The sequence below is a fragment of the Macrosteles quadrilineatus genome, unplaced genomic scaffold (assembly GCF_028750875.1).
Source record: "Macrosteles quadrilineatus isolate MER2022 unplaced genomic scaffold, UCM_ALF_1.0 Scaffold_1__1_contigs__length_201487025, whole genome shotgun sequence".
In the NCBI taxonomy this organism is placed as follows: Eukaryota; Metazoa; Arthropoda; class Insecta; order Hemiptera; family Cicadellidae; genus Macrosteles; species Macrosteles quadrilineatus.
Window position 1 is genome coordinate 121,048,546 of NW_026542594.1, and position 22,632 is coordinate 121,071,177.

Genomic DNA, 22,632 nt, shown 5'->3' on the forward strand with positions numbered 1-22,632 from the left:
ACCAAATGGTACATTGTGGGGATGGTTTGTGTCTTCAGTGATAGACATGACACTCTTTGAGGAGCACGAGGTTGTAATTTTGTACAGTTATTGTTCTCTGAGTCCGTTGTGCTGCTGCTGAACAGACATCATGAAGCGTGGCGTGGCGTAAAAATCCAAATTTTTACGCATAATTACTATTTTATTAAACCTTTTATAAAACTGAAAAACTGAATGGATAGTATATTTCTGTCCCTTAAAATCATTATTGGTATATACTTAGAGTTTAAAGAATAACGTCCAATCTATCTAAAATCCATATAAAAGATTCGAGTTTTGTCTGTACATTGCACATAATAATATATTTTTAGGTTGTTTTTACGTTTTATACATTATGAAATGAAAAACTAAATAAAAAACTTTTATCTATCCCAAGAATAATAAACTAAAACAGAGAGTAGCTATACAACATTAGAGTACAACATTTTTAAGATAAAATTTGCCTTACTTTGCCTAAATTTGACTAATGGGCAGGTGCCTGTGCGTAAGCCTGGCTGTTATCAGTCTAAAGAAATTGAGGGAACACACTAAAATTTGGAAGATTAAAGAAGCAGAAACGAGTCTTATCTCTTTATTTCTGTCCGTCTGTCTGTCTGTCTGCTGTCCGTCTGTAACACTCAAGATGGCATTTTACGCTATCTTTTCCAGGAAAACGAGAGTACCTATCAAGATCCAAGTCATTTTAATGTATTCACTGGATTGGCGAGAGTGTTTTTAGTCATTAATATATGGCCTCACTACTTTGTAAATACAATTACTGACGTTCAAAAATGCAGTTTTGTGCGATTTTTGTTAAGTTTTCGTCCAATTTTTATCACATAATCATCTATGAAATAACGAACAGCTGTTCGGATCAAGGTAATTTTTTCCAGGTGTCACTAATATGTTTACAAATGTTGTTTACAAATACCGTAACCATTTTCGATTACATTTTAAAAGCAAATCCCAACCAAGTGAGATTAAAAACGTTTTTCTTGCATATCGGATTTAATTAATCGCAAGTGCAATAAAATAGTGTAACCACTTAAATGAAATTAAATAACTATGCATCATCCAGGTCAGGAACCAGAGATTAGTTGTGTATAAGATTGTTCTTGAGTTTTGATAACCAGAAAGAAGACCTTGAATCAGTTTTGTATACGGCTGGGAAACTTAAATTTATTAATGATCGACACCAATAAATTAGAAACAAGGTTTCCACTCATTGACGGCGCTTCAATAAGTGTAAAGTAAAAATTCACAACTGCAGTTGGTGATTGTAACTGAGGTTTACGGATGATGCTAAACTCGATTTTTTAATGTGTCACTTTTTGTTCCTATACCATTGACTTTAATAGTCAATAGTTCATACTCACCGTGTGATGCAATCGCTGGACCATACAGCCAATAGGCCCATAGCCCATCCTTTGGGTACGTACGCCTACCCAATTATTCATAACAAACTTTTTGACGACAATCCGTGATAACCGGTACTTTTCCCTAGAATACACGGCCTACCTCCTACCTACTTAAGAAATAAAATTACAAACGTCCAAAAACCCAACGATGTGTGATTTTTGTCACGTTTCCTTCTATACCAATCATTGTTTATAGAATACGTAATCTATTAAATGACAAAAAGTTGTTTGTATAAGGTTGTTTTTTTTTCAAACTGACACTGATAAGTTTACATTAAAAGTTGTTTACAAATAAAGCAATTAATGTGAAATAACATTGATTGCCGATAACTTTTTACGAGAAAATCCAAAACCAATAAGAGATCAATAAACTTGATTAACGCATATAATTGGTCTATTTACTTTAATTTTTTTGCTGTAAACGTTAGTTTTTGGTTCTGGTTCTTTTGCCTTAGACGAGTTGGTAGCTGAATTATGCAAATATTTGTTATGCAGATATCTGAAACTATGCAAACCAACTGCTGTTCTTAAGGTTTCAACTGACTAAGATAAGATCCCCGTACGTAGAACGGACACAAAGCTAGTAAAACATAAACGGAGCAATGTTTTTATTTTTAAAAGTATTTGAACTCCATTGAATCTCCAACACAACACCATTTTACAAGCTACATTTTACGTTGGGACAAGAGTTTTATATGTATGGTATTTTTTGCCACAAGCACGAGGCCTCTTTCAGGCCTCGATCAGTCGTAGCCTATTGTAGTAAACAAAAACCAGCATTAAATTACTTCTAATGCTATTCTTATGGAGAACAATTTACTTCATATGTAATTTTGGGAATTTCACTATTTTTTCCGCCGTCTCGGTATTGTGACCTTTCCCTTTAATTTGAGCCCTCTCCCGTCATTCTAGGACTTCTCAGTCGCCTACAATTTTGACGCAAATAATCGGCTTACGTAGTAATAGCTATTTACATTACAAGTGTAGTAAGAGCGTTTTTACATCACGCAGGTGAATGTTGTGCAACGAGCGAAGGCGAGTTGCATAATTCACCGAAGTGATGTAAACACGCTCTTGCGTAACTTGTAACGTACAAAATTTTACCTGACCCGACAATATTAAGGAGGTTACGAGCAATATACTTCATTATCAATTTCACTCATCTTCTAACAGTAACGTCCATTTACAAACAAAAGCTAGGTTAGGAAAATTCTTCAACGCATAACAATAAAATTCAAACACACAGCTGATTTCTAGCGTTGAACGTCGTTGGCTCCATGGAGGTATATTTTTTAAGTTATCCACTCAATGTTATTTAAATGGGTTTCATTACATCACCGAGTGAGTTTTTTTCAACTTTACATCACTCGAGAAGTAAGGAAGTTGTATACATCACGCTTGGGATAGGGAAGTTTAACATGGCGGGTTAGGTAAATATATTGACTAGAGCATTTTTCAATAGGCACAACCATTGTAATGTTGATATTTATTTAACGTCATATTTTTGTTATTTTCGTTATCAAATTTGTTATGTAATGTACACTGCAATCGAAGTGTCGTTATTGCCGCGAGTCACGACGGACGATGTAATGACAATTCGGAATTTGGTCAACTCGAGTCGTGAACATCATTGTGCGCTGTGATCGGTGGGCGGGGGAGGAATGACCTTCACAGACCGCGCACCTGCTTAACTGGCCACACCCCAGCGCAATGGGTCCAAATCATCGTTATGTCCAAATGTATGTAATAAACATAAAGGAATCAGCTTTGAAACGTCAAAAAAACTCACACAGAATATTTTGAGTTGTTTTTTGCTGAAGAAATAATACTGGGCAGACCTCCAACAAAAAAAGGTGCGAAGAACGTTTAAAGAGATTTCCTGAGCTGCAAGGAATAGGAAATTACCTGAAGATCAAATGAAAGGTAAACGCAATAGTGCCAGTTTAAACATGTTGGTATTATCTGTCGTTTTTCATAGTCCTCCAATGTATGATTCGTTTATGAATTTAAACACCAACAGTAATGTTTAAACTATCACATTAGTTGTTTTTTCTGTGTTGTTTTATTTGTAATGCCAGTTTTAAAATGTTGGTATTATCTGTCGTTTTTCGTGGTGCTGCATTGTATGAGTTGAATTTGTTTATGAATTTAAACACCCAATGTAATGTTTACTGTTATTTACAAAGGTTTTCAATGGCTTATAAGCCTTAGGGTTTTATGATTGATATGTTTTATGTTTGTACGACCATTTTCTACCACTACCATTTTAGGTTTTATTCTAAACGTGTCTTTTAGAGGAGAGAATTATTTTCTTCTTACATTAAGCAATAATTGTCTCGGTCCTTAAGATGTTTTTGGGGCTTGTCAAACGATGAAATATACAAACAGTTCACAACAAACATGCGTAACGTTTTACTAACCCCAAAAGACATCTGAATAATTAATGTGAGCGTTGCAATACAGACAAGAAACACTACGTTATTAAAATTATTGTTTTGTGCCCTTAGATCTTTTGAAAGTTATTATTTATACAGTTTAATAGTTGAAACTTAATACTTCTGTTAAATTTCTACCGGTACATTCTATAGTTACTTTCTGAAGGGCTACACTGAAAATTTTTACTTATTTTTACTATTGTAAGATGATTATACTTTATTCCCAATTTTTAGGTTAAGTTCAATTTACATTACTGTATTGTTTGTCAGTATATTTTTATGCCACAGTGTTTTAGCAATTTATTTAATAATATACTACACTATTTGTATATATTATACTTAATTAATAATGTAATTAAAAAAAAAAAAAACAATAATGATTTTTGAAAGAAAATGTTTTATTTTAATCCTTAGAGAGTAATCTGGTAATATCTCAAACATTATTAACATGTTTTCAGACGGTTTGAATAAACAGTCTAGTTACCTTGTATTTTTCATGATGTCGTATTTGTCCATGCAGTTTAACAAATTACTTCAATAACAAAAGAATTTAACGACATAAACCAGTAAATTACATAAGTATAAAAAGTAGTTGATGATTATTATTTTAATATTAAAAACGTAATTATATTCCAAAATATGACATAAAATATGAAAAATGTATGACGTAGTATAAATATTTATTATTAAATCCAGTTTTTTTATGTTTATTGAATGTTGCAATATTAATTATAAAAACTGTTATAACTCTAGTTACAACTACTACTATACACTCCAGTAATAAAAAAAGGTCATTCTTTGCTATACTGGAAAAAATAGACACTTACATTGATTAGAAACAAGAATAGATAAATCAAGTAATGTTACTTTTGAAGCCATAAAAAATGGACTTTTAGGCTTTCACGCCATCTAGAATTAGCAACACCACAAAAGTTTTTTTGGCTGGTTCGATGTGAGTTTCCTGCAAAAATATCTACAGAAATATGGGTTGCAGAAAAAAGCACCTGATGGTGTCATGATGGGGTGACTGGGATTGCAGTATTGCAAGCTCAAAGACCACATTGCCTTCTTTGGAGGCGGCCATGCTTGAATGCAAGCCTATTGTAATCGTTTAATTACAACAAGTTAAGCTCAACACCACAATGAATGATAACACTATGTTGCGGTATCAACTTGAAGTGACGACTTTTATGAATAGCATTATAACACTATCTGAGACAGGGATCTCAGATGGTGCGTATTTAACCTGCATATGAAATTATATAATATCAACATAAAAATGATGAAAATATGTTACTATTGAAAAAATTGTATGCACATTAAAATACATTTATCCGAAATTTTATAAAACTTATAATTAAATCTTCAGTTATAACGTTGTCTAAGGAATATAAGAATATATTCCAGGTAAAGTGGTGTCAACATTTGCCTCACATACATAATATTAATGACGGGGGTACGGACATGAATATTCATGTATGTATACATGGTAATTTTTTTATATATTTATTTAAACCATTGCTTATACTTATACAAAGTCAAAGTCATCTTTATTGTCACATAACGTTTTTTTCAAATGCTCTGGCACAGCCGACATTGTCAAACTATACTAAGATAAACTAGCTAATTGGTAAAAATAAATACATAGTAAAAAAAAAACAATTCACATAGATTTGTCTTCGAGAAACAGATCTATACTAAAATAATTATTTTCCAACAAAAACTAAACAATGTTTCCTTAAAAGATACTAATCCTATGATTGATTCGTTGAACCCAGGCAAATAGTAAAAACATCTTTTACCCATATAAGAAGGTGTCCTCTCCACAAGATTTAATCTGAGTATAGGATATTGAAAATCTTTATTAAATCTAGTGTTATAATTGTGCCGATTATTTTCACTGAGGAGTTTTTCGAAATTTGATTTCACATACAATAAACATTTAAGAATATACAAATTAGGGACGGTTAGAATTTTTAGTTCTTTAAAAAGTTGTTTGCAAGAATGTTTTACGGGTTTGAAAACATTATTCTAAGTATTATTTTTTGAAGTTTAAAAAGTTGATACGAACCAGAGGTGACGCCCCAAAGCTTGAATTTTTCCATACTGTTCCATACTGTAAAATTGATGAAAATAAAGCGTGATAAATCATTAGTCTAGTGTTTGAATAATTTCTTAAGACCATTCAATTAATTATATTACCCTTAAACATTTAGCATGAACTGTTTTTACGTGTCCTCCTAATTTCATTCTCATACCTCCACAAAACCCTCTGAGATATCGCCGTAAAGTCCTCTCTTACAGTCCCACAAATCCCTCTCTTATATCCATTGAAAGTTACTTGGTATCCTATTTCACCGTCTAACATTCTCAAAAACTATTTATAGGCCTACATAACCCCACAAATATCTATCTTGTATATCTCCACAAGATCCGCTCACATATCCTCATAACGCCCTCTCTTGTGTCTCCTGGATAATCACCATCGCACAAACCCAAGTAACTGTAGAACTATCAACTCTTTTCTCATATCGCCATAAAGTCCTCTCTTATATTCCCACAAGTCCCCCTCATATATCCTCACAAAACCCTCTCATTTATCCCCACATGCCCCTCTCTCATATCCTTATAAATTCCTCTCTTATATCCCCACATGCTCCTCTCTTATAGCCTTATAAATTCCTCTCTTATATCCCCACATATCCCTCTCACATATCCTCACTATGCCCTCTCTTACAATGACCGTTATATCCTCTGAATGTTCTCTCTTATATCCCCACTAATTCCTCTCACATATCCTCGTAAATCCTCTCTCATAGTGACCGTTATAGCCCCACAAGGACAAAAATCGGCACTTGGTAAATGGACGAATTTTTGAGAGAGGGCCACAAAAAACAACTGCTAAAATTTTATCTAACAATCTTCTCTCACTGGATTCTTTCTAACACTAAAAATGGCAGAGTTCCCACAAGTGACCATACAAACAAGTATCCCCGCAAAGCACCAGATGCTGGACAGAGAGAGAGAGAGAGAGAGAGAGAGTAGCGTGGCCGCAAAGTAAGCAATCGTAGCAAAGGCCGCGCGAAGCTCACTTCGGCAACAAAATTCCAGTCTGACTATTCTCCATAAGCATTTAGCTTCTTAAAGGGTTTAGTATTCATTGGTACGAATTTGAATTTAAGATGATAGATGTTTTGAACCAAGCAGTACTTAACAAAAGTCATTTAAACATGGTCAAGAAACAACCCTCTGCGTCTAGTTTTATACTAAATCGTCTCCATAATAGTACTAGTAGTCTAATAGTGAGACAGGAGGACCTGTACATCATATGCATGACTGGGCAACCAGTACTGGCATATTTATGTTTTCAATTTCATAAAATAATTTGTGATATCGTGGGAATACAATATCAGTAGTGTTTTTATTTTTAAATGCATAAATTTTCAAATTAGAGAGACTACCTATGTTTTTAAAACCGTATTGTTTTCGTACGTTTATTTCCCCAAAACAATGTCTGAGAAACAGAGTAGTGTGTTATTATTTTTAGTAACATTACTGATCAAGTCAATGACTTTATGGAAGGATCTAATGTTAAGGATATGTCTAAGGATAAACAATGTTAACATATTTGGAGAAACGTATGGTAACAACTACTTGACCAATTGAGCAGATGTTTTCCATGAATAGAGCCAATATACCACAGGCCTAATGGAAATAAGCATTTTGTATTTTAATAGTCTCCTAGAGCTCTGCCCTGACCGCTTCCAACATTTCTATGTTGTTCTTATGAATACACTTGATATTATAAGCGCCAAATTGATATAAACCAAGTGTTTGAGAATTATTTTGATAAAAATCGTGGACATTTATGTGTTTATAACTATTTCATAACAGCAGATCTATAGGACAAAACGAACGTCTTCAAGTTCTGAAGCATGGGTATGGTGGCTAGTTGTTAATAATTGAAACAAGTATTCCCTACTTCAAAGCTTAACTGCATTTAATTAAGTTCAGTTAGTTCAATAGTTAACTAAAGCAACTATTTAATTAGTGAAAGGCGACTCACAACTCTCCACTGTTGGAAGCTTTTAACAGTCAACAATGTTTGCAGTAGATGATCGCCTCATCAAACAATCAACCTACGAGACACCCAATTTCATTCTGACTTATTAAAATAATAGTTACTTTTACTGCAAATACATGAAAATGTTACTAATACGGTGCTCTATGATTTTGTATAACACTATAAATCCAGCACATTGTCAAATTAGTAATTTTTCATAATGAGGTAGGACATTTTATCATAGATGTTAATGACTAATTTCATGTATGCTGAATTCTATGTTAATTGATTAATCTTTTCTGCTATATAGCTTATTTGTGAAGATTAATTAATCACATGTTTTTAATTTTGTAATATGATCAAGAAAATGGTAAATAAAGTAACTTAAAACTCACTATTTTTTTATAATTATCCTATTTTATAAAAACTTTGTTAGATGATTCAGAATAATAAAAGTTATTACAAAGGTGCAGACTGTAATATAATTTTATAACAATTGTATATATATATATATATATACTAGCTGGCCCGACAGACGTCGTCCTGTCCTATTGTGGTTTTATGTCACATGCTCGTTCATTTTCAAGATGAGCTCGTTCGCATGGCTCAATCACGTCCTGGTTGAAGTTCGTTCGCTACGCTCACTCACCTTTAGGTTGGAGCTCGTTCGCTGCGCTCACTTGCCTTCAGGTTAGCTCGTTCGCTACGCTAACTTGTCTCCAGGTTGAAGTTCGTTCGCTACGCTCACTCACTTTTTGGTTGCAAATTAGCTGTTCTCATAAATTAAAAAAAAATATAGTGCTGCACCCTGTTGGTAAACCTATTAACTTTTTAATGCTATTGAACATCACAGAATCAAATTGTTTAGCTGCACCAGCTGTTAAGATTCTTTAATTCCATTTAAATATGAGTACTCATAAGGTTAACATGGGAAACTCCAGAGCCACTGGGGCGGAGCCCTATAGACGGATCTGCACCAAACTTCACACAAACCATCCTTGAATAATGCTTAATAATGCCTAAAAGTTTCATTACAATCTGTCGAGCGGTTTCGGAGTCCATAAAGGACAAACATACAAACATACAAATATACAAACATACATTGGATTTTATATATATAGATATGACTAGCTGAGAACCTACCCGTCCTTCGTACGGGGTTGGCGTATAAGTATAAAATGCTTATTACAGTTATATACTCGTGCTTTGCGTTTGCAATGGGAGAGGAAACGGTTTAAGAAAATTTGGTTCTTTTAATTTGCGGTATGCTATAGTATAGTATAGCACATCTACCCGTAATGAAATTCTAAATTTTCACGGTTCTAGTTGGTTCAAATTAGATGTTGTCCTAAATGTAAAAAAATTAATTGAATTGTGTTGCACCCTGTTGGTAAACGTTTTAACCTGAATTCTTTTATTCCTTTTAAATATGATTACTCATAAGGTTAACATGGGAAACTCCAGAGCCACTGGGGCAAAGCCCGAAAGGATTTTTGAGATAAGAATGCGTCTATATGTTAATCGTGAATGTGAGCTATCATATCACACAAAATTCAGCCCAATGCGACCAGTATCTTTTGCGTTGACTTGTTACAAACATCCATATATCCAAACTTTCTCACTTTTAATATTAGTAGGATATAGGATTTATGAGTTTAGACCAAAAATATGTGTTTGATTTTCTTATCCAGTAGACTCCCTCTTCTTCGGACTCCTTGGGACCAAGGCCAGTCCGGATAGCGGTTTTTCCGATTAAACCGACGTACCCAAAATCTTGTTAAAACGGACCATTTAAATGCATACTGTAAACAGTATTTGACTTAAATTTAGGAGAACATTGTATTTAGAAAATGGTCTAAAAACTTTCCCACGAGAACAGTCGTTTCAGTACCGCCCACTTCCTGCCGATCTAGTCCGGATAAACCTATGTGCTGATAAAAATTGTCCGATTTAACACTCCGAAACCCCACCTAGGCTGACGTTAACCAAAACCCCCGGTCTGTGAGACCCCATTTGAAAAATAATGGACCCCGCTTAGAAACACACAAACCGAAACGCTCGGTCTGTGAGACCCCGCTTTAAAATACACTAACCCTGGGCTTCTGAGACGGACATGTTATGAACAGACGACCTGTCAAGGTCACAGCACCCATGCAAAATGAACAAACGATATATCAATAGGTAGGGGAGGAAAAGGGGGGAAGGTATTGGGGGAATGGAATCTACCAAGTAAACAGTGTTGCCAACATGCGTTTTTGAAAATTCCCGTGGGCCTGTCAGACCGGGGTTTCGGTATTAGTGTTAAGACATGTCATTTCCGCCGAGTGTGGTCCAGTTAAACCGATGTCCGGTTAAAAGGTGTCCAGATAAGAGGGAGTCTACTGTACTGATTAGCTTATTGGATTTTTACCTAAATTTAGTTTAAATATTGTTTTGCTCAAGAACCAGCTGAGCTTAGTAAGTAAAACAACAATAAACTTATTATTCAAAAAATCATCTTTTATTAACTGATTTGCACACATGCATAATATTGTCATAGTATGGTAGGCAATCTAGTAACTGCTAGGGGTCTGCGGAATTAGCTAACTCAGGAACTCGCTAACCCCATGGTAAATGCCCTATCTTTAAATTTTGGTCGATGGGCGGAACTCGATAACTTTTTCGGTTTCGGAATTTGCTAACTCCGGAATCCGCTAACCCGAAAAAAAAATTAGTTCCAATCAAATACTGATTATTTTACTTAGCACTCTCCCACCAAAACTGAATCCTCAAAGTACTGAGGCATTCCAAGTAAACTAATTACATGTAGGAGTTTTAATTGGAATAAAACTATTACCTTATGCTAAATCCCAATAAAAAAACAGACAGAATCTTAGTTTCTTTAGAAGTAGTAGTAAAAAAGCAAAAATATCGTAGTCACAAGCTATTTTGAAACTAATCTATATAATTAATACGCTACATGAAACTTTGTCGGTTGAACTCCTCCACCATTTCTACACCGATTTTATCCATTGACGTCTCATTGGAAAGAGCGTGTCGCGTAGATTTGCAAACTGGCCTTACATTTTTGAAAAAGTCCCTTGGGCTATGCCCCAGTGGCTTTGAAAGTTCCCATGTTATCCATATGGAAAACATAATTTTTTACATTTTGATCAGCTGTATAATTTAATTGCTGTTATTTATTTTTCAATTCAATGAAACGCATTGAGTACATTTATTTACTATTTTGAGTTTGTGTAAACATAACCCCAAGACAGATCGTGTTAGTATGGTTGTATCTCAGATATGTGTATTTATCGTTGTTTTGTGTAGCTATGACGGATCGTGTTAGCATGATTGTAACTTAAATTTGTTATTTGTTGTTTTTTTTTCTTTTAAATGCCTCCGACGCGACGACAAGAAAACAAAGACAGGAGGCGTAATCGTGATAACGACCGCAGCTCAATCTAAACTATTAGGTTACAAATGCGCCTTAACACTACCCCAAAACGACTTTTCGTTCTCAATTAGCCCTCTATCAATGACCTGTGTTGCCTGTACAGCGAAGCATTTTGAGGAGGAGAAACCGGCCGGAATGTTTTAGGTTTATCAATAACGAAGATAAACCCATGTAATACAAACTTAAGGTTTTAAAGTGGTAGAATCTCTTAAGGTTTTTGTCCATACAACCTTATATGGCTTTAAGTCAGGAAATGTTTGTAGACAACATTAAAAAAACAATACCGTACCAGAGGTTATGAAATGATACAATATTTACAGGAAATGTTGATTACTGTTTTATATACATCGTGAGTATCTTCATGAGCTACACACCGGTTATCTTTGAGTTTTAAACACGTTGTAAATAACACTATTATTCGTTTTGAAATAACTCCTGTAATACTTTGCAATTGCTCGAATTCGAGCAACATGTACACTAGTATGATATTGTTTAACGATTAAACCCAGTTAACCACAACCGAGCAAGGCTCTGCCCCTGTACTATAATTTTTTTGTCCTAGAATGCTAGGCACGAGCCCGCAACTGTTCTCACATTACTTCAGGCTAGACCTAGGGGTTACGGCGTTATCACTTAGATCAAATCCATTGGTGATTTGGCGGGATTTGAACCCGGGACCTCAGGATCTGGAGTCCTGCTCTCACCACTAGACCAGCTCGCTCCCCCCCCCCTCCCCGAACCATGGATTAACCAATTAAACAACTAAAGTAATAGTTTTCTGAAAAAAAAATATTTATCTAACATGATAGGTTTATATTTCAACAGATAATTTATATAGGCTACACAGATTATTATCACTATACAAGACTTGATTATGTTAAATAATGTTTAGTTCAATATTTCACATTTACTGAAAACGCAAATACTTTACGGTAAGAAAAAACTACATTTCGTAAAAATGTGTAATACCGACGATCAATAGGCTTATTACTGTAAACAACTTGTTACGTAAACATTTTTGTGAGTTTTTGAAACCCACTGTTTGACCAAATTACATTGAAACATACTTAAAATAAACAGTTATTTATGTCAGCTACTAGATATTTCAAAAATAATAGCTTGACACCTAAGAAAACTGAAACTATGAACTAAAATTATGACTTAAAAATTCCCTCTCTTTCAAATTTATCTTTCTTTCAACACCAAAATCAGGAAAATCCATCAAGAGGTTGATTTAGAATTGTGAAATAAAATAACTCTGTCAAGTTGTAATATGTATGATCTGCCTAGAATGAAAGTGGCGTATCTAAGTCAACATTTTCAAATCTGAGTTCTATACAAAATTGGGCTCCTTTTTAGTTCCTATGTTCAGTATGATAGTGGTGTAAGTCAATAGTTCAAAAACTGGCCCACAGGAGCAGCACAAAAAATATCAACTAACCAAAACAAAACAGCTGTTGGTCTGAGAATGACAGTCAGTGTTGTAATCCATATGATGTGAAGCTTTAATATAATGTTTTATGCTAAATAAATAATGAAATATTAGGCCAAACTGTTTCTAAATATATAACCTGACAATTTAAACGGTTTGATTCACAAATACAACAAATACTCATTACTTAGTTCCCATGATTTACACTACTTTCATTAAATAACCTGATTTTAAACTGTTTGTTTCATAAAACAACAATTACTGTATTCAAAACTGGGTTTCGTTTCGGTGACTTACACCACTATTGTTCCAGGCAGCTCAAAGAATATTATACTAAAAATAGGCTTTACCTTTGTCACTGCAGCTCAAAATCTTGTGGTGTAACTATGTTACGGCCGTTTCGGCATTACAACGACGATGGCATTGTAATGCCGAAACGGCCGTAACATAGTTACACCACAAGATTTTGAGCTGCAGTGACGAAGGTAAAGCCTATTTTTAGTTATTATACAGCTCAGGGGCTAAAACATGGATTTTAATGAATATTATACCTCCTCCTATTTACTAGTGGGCATAGGTTTACAATCCTAAAAACTGTTATTAGAACATATAACATTATTACTCCTTAGTTCAACAAAATTTAGGATTAGGATATTACTAAAATTTATATAAAAATTATTATTGTATGTTACTAGTAAATATACTAGTAGGCTTAGGTTTACAAAGCTTTGGTGTTTACTATTAGGCCTAGGTTTACAATTATTCAATAAACTGTTATAAAGCGTATGTAGTATTTTTTACACATAAGTTGGATGGTTCAACGATGAACCTTTAATTTTATGAATAAGTTATGAAACGTAGATAATGACTTTATTAATTAATGATCTATTATGACATCACGATAAAAATTGTCAATTTGAGAACTCACGTGTATTGAGTTTAATTACGGTAGTTATTCTTAATATTCTTCATATTCTGTTATTTTCCTATAATTTTTTTATATGAGCAATGATTACTTGTATATATGCTTGCAAAAAGATCTCGACAACGACTTCAACGATTTCCTTCGTAATAAATTTAAATAATTTATTTCTGGACAAAAAACGTGTTTAAAGCAGTCAAAGATGCCAACAAAAATCTAATTACGTAAGAAAATGAAACTGGCAATAACAAATTTTTTACATATGCCTTATGGGTTGCCAAGTAGGCCTAACCATGTTGGCTGAACAAAATAACAAAGGAAAACTACAAAAATACTTGTAACATGTGTTTATAACAATCCATCTACAGTACAGTAGCAAATTACAAAATAGGTACAGTACAAAGGGAAAAACATCATTTGTTGCTATTGAGCCCCAGGTCCTACTGGTATTAAGATAGAAATCATAAACATTTAATTGGCCGTTGTACAGTTAATAAAAATCCCCAGTTAATTGGGGATTGCAATTTTAACTGGAATAAACAAAGTTAAAGGCAAAATGAATTCAGGAATTTATGTCCTTAGAAGATTATCTAAATTCTGTGATTTAGCCACTTTAAAAGTAATATATTTTATCTTGGTTCACTCACATTTGGCATATAACATTTGTGCATACGGAGCAACAACTCACAAAAACTTAAAAAAGATATTGAAACTTTGCAGAAAACATTTATGACAACTAGACAAAGCTACAAAAAAATTATGACGATTTTTCAAATTCATAAAACAAAATGGCGGCCATTTAACATTTTTATAAAATCAACGGTTTTTGAGTTATTTAAGAAACAAAATTTTAAATGGCCGCCATTTTGTTTTATGAATATGAAAAATCGTCATAATTTTTTTGTAGCTTTGTCTAATTGTCATAAATGTTTGTGCAAAGTTTCAATTTCATATGTTTAACCGTTCTTTAGAAAAAAATTAATAACTGAAAAAAACAAAATGGCGGCTGTGTGAGTAACTAAGGACTTCCGGACAATTTAAATATGATATTTAGGTATGTTTCTTACCCAGGAACAATGCCCTAAAATATTGGTAGAGAGTTCCGGGACACCCTGTATATATGAATGTGTTATGTATGTTAAACAAAACATGACTAATACTAGTTTTCTTGGCCATAATCATACTTATAACACTAGACACAAAAATGATTTGAAATTAGAAACACTGAGATGTTCCAAAATTATCCTTTTTGTTTACTTTTCAATTTGTATATAATTTGTTTATAAACTATGTGTTATGTCTCCAAACACCTAGGCCTACTATTAGCTAAATTAATTAATACCTCTAAATTATCACATGTTTACATACAGTAAAAGGGCAAAAGGTTTCACCTATTGTAAATTTCCATATTTCACATTCTCATCAAACACTGTCTTTTATTATTTAATAAGCTGAAATTTGTAATCACTGGACGTTATTTATACAGTTTGAATTATTTTACAAAATTATTCTTCTTTTTCACTTTCAAAAATATAATTAAAATACTCGATATAATGCCAACCAATCATAAGTAACAGTGAATAGTGAGTGACATCAAGAAACTAGTGATAACTAATTGTTGCAACAGATGTATGAAATTAAACATCAAGATTTTCAATTGTATAGTAAGTGATGAAGAAGCAAGGAAGGAATCTGATTTGAAAATTTTAATTGGTGATTTAACTTAACAGTATTTAAACCTCAAGATCTATCAATTACTTAATACCTATCATTTCTACATCAAGAAATATTTTGTGATGAAGACTACTATAAACTTTTGGGTGTTCACAAACTGAACTTGACTTAGGCCTACTTTGCTAAAATACTCACATTGCAATATTTCTATTGACTTCTGCCGTTTTGAACTTAAACCTAAATTATCATTTTACTAAATTCAAAATTTGAACTTTCATCTTTTTAAAAGTGTATACCCAATTGAACTGTAACTTTTGATGAACATTAGGCTTATGCCTATCCAAAATCACATAAGCCTACTTTGAGCCGGCACGGTACTCCTAGAACCCTGAGATAAGAATTTCATCTAAATTTATAACCATTTGTCCAATTTGATAAATGAAAGGTTTATATGTGTTCACTATTGTAAACCCTGGACATTTATTTATTTACCAACACACATAGACTAATAAAGAACTTTACAACACTTAGATTAGAATTTTAAAAAAAGACCACATATAAGGGTGGCCAATTCTTTCATAAATTGCCCGAAAGTTTGAAAAGTGAGACTAACATTAAGAAATTCAATAAAAATTTAAAGGCACACTTGTTATTCAATGAATGAGTTTTTATATAAAATAAGTTAAATGGCGTTGTTGGTAAAATTTGTTGGTAAAAAGGTGTACTGTATTATACTTGTAAATAGATTAATTTTAATGTACTTATTTTTATTTCTTAGAAATAAGATCTGACACCATTCATTGTACATAAATTGTACATATCTATATATAAAGACATATTTGATTTGATTTGATAAATACAAAACAATGACTTTTTAATGATTTTGTAGTTGCCTTTTAGTTACTTTGGGCTCTAGGTAGCTGTAATAATGCAGTGGAATTTATAATGAAAAAAATTACAATGACATTTTGAAATATGGCGGTGTACGATTATTTCGTCGTAGGCCTATAAGGTTGGCAACGCTCCGTGCAGTGGGCACGGCCGGGTTAGCGACTTCCGCCGCGACACAAAATCGAGTTAGCCGGTTCCGGAGTTAGCCAATTCCTGACTGTGATGGTTAGCCAGTTCCGCCACCCGACCGAGCCAGTGAGTTTCAGAGTTAGTCAATTCCTATGTCTCCTGCTAGTTTAAGGAGTACTAGGGGAATGAGCATTGCTCATGGTATTTAGCCTAATTTGTTCGAGAGGTCAAAGAATTTAAAATATAGGCCTACATATATTGGATTTCCATGATAGTCCATACAGCATTTTATTCACGACCTTGTCATCTTAAGTCACTGAAATACAATTGTAAATAAGCCACATTACTGACACACCAAAAAGAAAATTTTTAAAATCTACGTTTTTTTTACTCGCCATTGTATAGGACTTGATGTTATAATAGATAATCTCATGCCATAATTAATCGTTTATTGGCATAAACTTTGCATCGGGTTTCCTCTGTAAATTAATTGACCACTTGCCAAATGACGCATCATACTAGGCCTAAAGAAAATTTTATTGAAACCAATAAATTCCACAGATAAATCTATTCTTACAAATATATTAAATCTAGTGTAAACTAAAAATAAAAATAAAGTTTTTAAAAACTACACATAAATTAAGCACTCTGAATACTCTAAGATTTAGGTTAGATAATAATAGTTTCAAGACTAAATTTAAGGATTTGCGAGACAAAAAGTTGCAAAGCCTTCTTTGTACATACTCTAGAGTCTAGAGCCTTTTATGTTGTATGAATTTGCACGAGTGTCAAGAGATTAGTTTTCATACTGAACCACATTTTAGAATAATAAGTCTGAATAAAAGAAACATGTCCAAACATAATTATTAATTTGTAACTTTATTTAAACTATTAAAATATATATCTTAATATTTTTATTATGTTGTAAGCTATTTTTGTCTTCAGTAGACATTCCCTCGTTATTAATTTAGGCCTACCTTTCAAATTTTTCATACGGACGATCAATCTATATTGAAATTTTCTACAATAGGTAGCTAAAAATAAGAAAATCTCATGATATATAGGCCTACTCGTAACATCTGTTGACCAGCATTGTTGTGATGCGTTAGTCGTGGGATCCCGGAACGTCGCAACTAATTATGGAATCGAAGAACAACATGCCAATTCCAGAGACGCATCGTATAAACGTTCTTGGCTTTTCCTCGGATTTGACTTTTAGTTCAATAGTGTATGTTTTGTGGTAAAAGACTTGAACAGTCATTGTAATTATCCTATTGCTGAGTAATACACCCCAAGTGTATTATATAATCAATGCTCAATAGTATTCGTAAGAATATCCTTTTTTAGTACTGTATTTAGTAGTTTGCTTCTGTAATGTAGATGATTTCTTACAAACATATGTTACAGTTAATTTATTTACATTTTCATAAAACGGCTATAAGAAGAATGTGTATGAATAAAACTAAAAATGATTAAATAATATTACTGAATTGTATAAACAAAGAGTATTAACAATAGTATATGACAACGCTATAAAGACCCAATGATCATGGACGCGGTCACTGTCGGATCATCAAAAAGCAACGTTACTTTCCCAACATCTTGTTCGTTGTACAGACTATTCAACAGATGAGGGAGTTTACGAACCCTTCATTAAAAATCAAAAAGCTATTTTACAATTTATCAGACTAAATGTTAAAAATACTAAAATTTCACAGCCTTGACATGTTTTTACGAAAAAACATTTTCCCAGATCAGAGCCTAGCATTGGTATTGTTTTTAAAACCAATATATTTTTAACAATTCAAAGGAAATCATTGGAGACGTTTTTGAAATCATTGTCGTAAAAACAAACACATTATCGTATTACCTATATAGTATGAATAAAATGTATCAAGGTAGTAGTGATTAAGCAGTGATGATTGATTGAAAAAATGACATATTGGTGTTATAGTATATACTGTATCTAGTCTTTTTTTAAGGATGTGAAAATTGATTAATGCGAATGAATATTAGGGAATATTAGGAATATTAGTTAGCCGTGTTATGCTTTTGTCGATTGATTTCAGAATCTTAGTTAGCATGTAAAAGAATTATGTACATTTTTTTCATGAGTTTTTACAACTGAAAAAACATAGACCTAAATGATTGAAGGTGCTGGCAAAATATTGTTACAAACAATTGCATTAGCTTTCATCTACCAATCAGAAACTTGGTTTAATGCACAATGTTTAAATTGGCTAAAAATAAAGTTATAAAAAGCCCTCATAACTTTGGAATGGATCAATATTTGATAAAATGGATTGTGGCATTGTAATATACCGTAATGGATTGCAAACCCACCTTGAAAACAATATTTTGCATCCAATATGGTGAATCAAAGATGACGGCCTGAAGTGACCACCTTGTCAAAATTAAGTACTTGCTACACAACAATGTTTGGAAGTGGTCTGGGACTGATATTTGTAAAATGAAGAAAAGAGTTGAAGGGGGGGGGGGGCAATTAAAACTCACCCTGTATCTATACTAATATATAAAAATGAAAAATCACTGAACCGATTGAAATAAAATGTTGTATGAAGGTAGCTTATATACCTGATTAACATATGGGCCATTCCTGTTATTATATTTCCCTTGGCTACGCCCCATGGGCTTCCAAAGTTTCAGTGTTTACATTTTAGAAGATTGTAAATAGTCAAAAATATTAATTGAAGTCAGCTGTAAATACTACAACTTGACAGTTCAAACAGCAGAGGTTAAGGGGTACAGGTTCTGCTCCCAAGATTCTAAAGTTTTATGATTATGAGAATAGTTTGATTAAAATATTTATAAAACTAGGCCTATACTTATTTTCATGGAAACAGAAGGATCATTACAATGTATAATTTTTTTGGAATAATATTGATATGGTAGCTTTTTGTTTACAAATTAGAGCTGATAAAACAAAATCGTTGTTTGGATCAGGATTAATAGATTTTAAAAACTAAGGGATATATGTAGGATACTGGTACAGTTTTAAAAATTTTACTGACTCAATGTTTACACTTTTATTTGTATTTTAATTAAATTTACAAACTAAATTTCCACTATACCTACTTTTATTCTGTCCAGAGGTAGCTACTACTTATATTTTCTTTATCATCTACTTCACATTCGCTTTTTTACATTTACAGAAATCTCCTTAGTACCGTAGTTGTGTTTTTACAACACTGCTTTAATTTGACTATGGAGAATATCATAAAACTAAGCTGCACGCAATTCACTTTTGTTTCTAAAATCAATTAAATATCTGTAACGTAACTATGTTTCTTTACTCAATGTTTTAAATAAAGGTGTAAATTAATGCAAATACATACACGTTTTTAACTATGGAACAATTTAAAATAATAACTGTTATGTATTATGTTGTTGATTTTTATATAACGGAATTCAAGATCAAATATTTTTGCTTCAGTGTCCTCTCCGTTGCGAAGCACGGGTGGTACAACAGCTAGTATTTTATATACGTGTGTCTGTTAGCATAACTCAAGCAAAAATCATATGATATTTATGTAAAATTTGGTAAAGCAGTTTCTTCAGGTCCAGATCTTACTATGAGACCTACTAGGACCGTAATTAATTAGTATCTTTTAATTAAATGGCAAGAGTAATTTATAAGAGTAAGTCCCTTAGTATACCTGAATAAATAAATTATCAAACAAATGTGTTTAAATAAACTTACCCCTGGTCTATCCTGTCAACAGGGTTTGGTCCAGGTATTTGTCCAGGCATAATCCCATGTCCAGGAATAGGTCCGGGGATGGGCCCATGTCCAAATGGTGATCCTGGAGGCATTCCAAACTGATGACCACCAAAAGGCTGTCCGGGGGAAGAGAAATGGGGGTTGGCACCTCCAGGGGGACCTCCCACAAATGGAGGGCCAGATGAGTTTGGTCTTCCAACAAATTGTGGTCCACCTCCTGAAGGTGAGCCAAAAGGCCCCGGCCCATTGTAAGGAGGTCCCGTCGAATTAGAGGGAGGGGGAAACCCCCCAGGTTGAGGGGGGCCTGGACCTGGCGTCGAGGATCCAGAAGGAGCAGGAGATGCAGTGTACTGCGGAGTGGATGAGCCTGGTGGGGGGCCTCCAGAGTATGGGGGGGCTCCAGCAGGGGAACCAGCCCCTGCCGGGGGCCCCTGAAAGGGAGGGCCTTGGTAGCCCGTGTTGGGACTAGAAAAGTTCTGAGATGAGTTAGAAGTAAAAGACTGGGGCTCTGGGGGTGGCCCCTTCCAGGACACAGCAGGATCCTCCAGGGTGGCTGTGAGAGATATGGGAGGAGCGACTCTGCGACTACAGCCTGCAACATAAAACAACAATACATCAACATTCAGCACTAAGTTTGTATTTCAAAAAGAAATCAGAGCCCCTAATTCCTTATCACTATGAGTTACCAGTACATAGGTACAGTAGACTCCCTCTTATCCGAACTCCTTGGGACCGAGGCCTGTCCGGATAACGGGTTTTCCGGTTAAACTGACGTCCCCAAAACTCGTTAAAACGGACTGTTTACTGTGGTATTCGACTTAAATTTAGGAGAGCATTGTATTTAGACACGTGATCACTGGTCTCAAAACTTTCCCACGAGAACAGTCGTTTCAGTACTGCCAACTTCCTGCCAATCTAGTCCGGTTAAACCAATGTGCTGATAAAAATTGCCCGGTTAAAGAGATGTCATTTCCGCCGAGTGTAGTCTGGTTAAACCAATGTGTTGGTTAAAGAGATGTCATTTCCGCCGAGTGTAGTCCGGTTAAACCGATGTCCGGAATAGAGGGAGTCTACTGTAGTCTACTAATCTATATGGGTGAAAGTGGGAACCAAATATAGATTTAGAAATGGTGCATAAAAAATCAATTTAGTATTAATTTTCATTTCATACTTTCTGTAGGCTAATAATTGCTTGATGAATGAGAAATGGTTTGATAAAATTTTCATCGTTCTCCCATAAACCCGTTGTAAAATTATGTTAGGTAGTATAAATATGATTTTGTAAGAAAGCAAGTGTCTTAAAACTAGCCTAATTGTACAATGCCTGGGTGAGATGTCAATGTTTCTATGACTACTATTTGCATAGCCCAAATTATTTATTTTTTACAGAAAGTATCTATATATTAATAGGCATCTTTATAAAATGGCAACCATGACTTCTGCCTAAAAGAAACTTGTGATAAACTAGCACATTGGCCAAACTGTAAAAGGTAGCACATCAATTGTTTAATTCACAACATTTTTATCGAATATATATTAAGCGAACGATATTTTTTAATACCTTAACTATTTGCTTGATTTGTGAAAGTTCTAATGAACAACAAGATATTGTTTTTATCTTGACAACTTTTGAGTATGAAAGTGTACATGGAGGCAATTTCAGATTTGCATTTAAAAATAAAATTACAGTACTGTAGGTTACTGACAAGTTTTAACTCCATATGAAGCATTTTGGTCTTCACTAACCATGACCAAATGACTAGTCTAATAAATTTGTAAATAGAGGCCCAATGTGAAGATGCAAGAAAAATATTTAACACCAAAGGTAGGCTACCAGTAGGCCTATTTTACAAAGTCACTAAAAGTTTTGTTAGATCCTAAACCTTCTTTTTCCAAAACACCAGAGACCCGTTAAATGAGATTGAATAGAATACAGAATTATTCAGATTGGCTGGGAATGCAGTTGGATAGAAAATAAAAAACCCCGCCGCAGCAAACCTGCAGACTAAGCAAATTTCCATTTGCCTGAATTGATTTTAAATTAAATCTATTTAAATAACATTAGGTTCAAAGAGTACCTATATTTGCTGCTACAGATATGACTAATAAAGTGTTTTTAGTAAAATATTAATAGCTTAGAATAAAATTAATAAATTTTCCATAAAAATATATCCATAAACAAGCAAACTAGGCCTACAACATTTTACCAAATTCTCCAAAAGAACATGGGAATTGTAAATTTACAGTTTGTTTCTTTTTTTTCTACGTAATCAATAACCGTAGGGCTTTTTTATATTATTGTTATTTTTTTACTGAGGACTAGGCTTACAAGTAGGGCCTACAAAAACTCTTTTATACTAAATAAATCAAGTTATTTGTTTTTTAAGCTCTTTAAAATGGCCAAGAGAGAAATTGGGAAATTTTCCGTTTTCAGGGTCAAAAATTAGAAAAACCCCAAAACTCAAGTTA

General features: G+C 33.6%; 1 protein-coding gene across 3 annotated transcripts in view; it reads right to left on the reverse strand.

Annotated features, from left to right (window-relative positions):
* Positions 1-22,632, reverse strand: part of LOC128984006 (LIM domain-binding protein 2) — a 127,791-nt gene that overhangs the window by 93,122 nt on the left and 12,037 nt on the right. For all 3 annotated transcript variants that reach the window (XM_054403301.1, XM_054403295.1, XM_054403291.1), the window contains exon 2: positions 20,143-20,755. In XM_054403301.1, the coding sequence (XP_054259276.1) occupies positions 20,143-20,755 (613 nt within the window). The remainder of the gene's footprint in view (positions 1-20,142; positions 20,756-22,632) is intronic.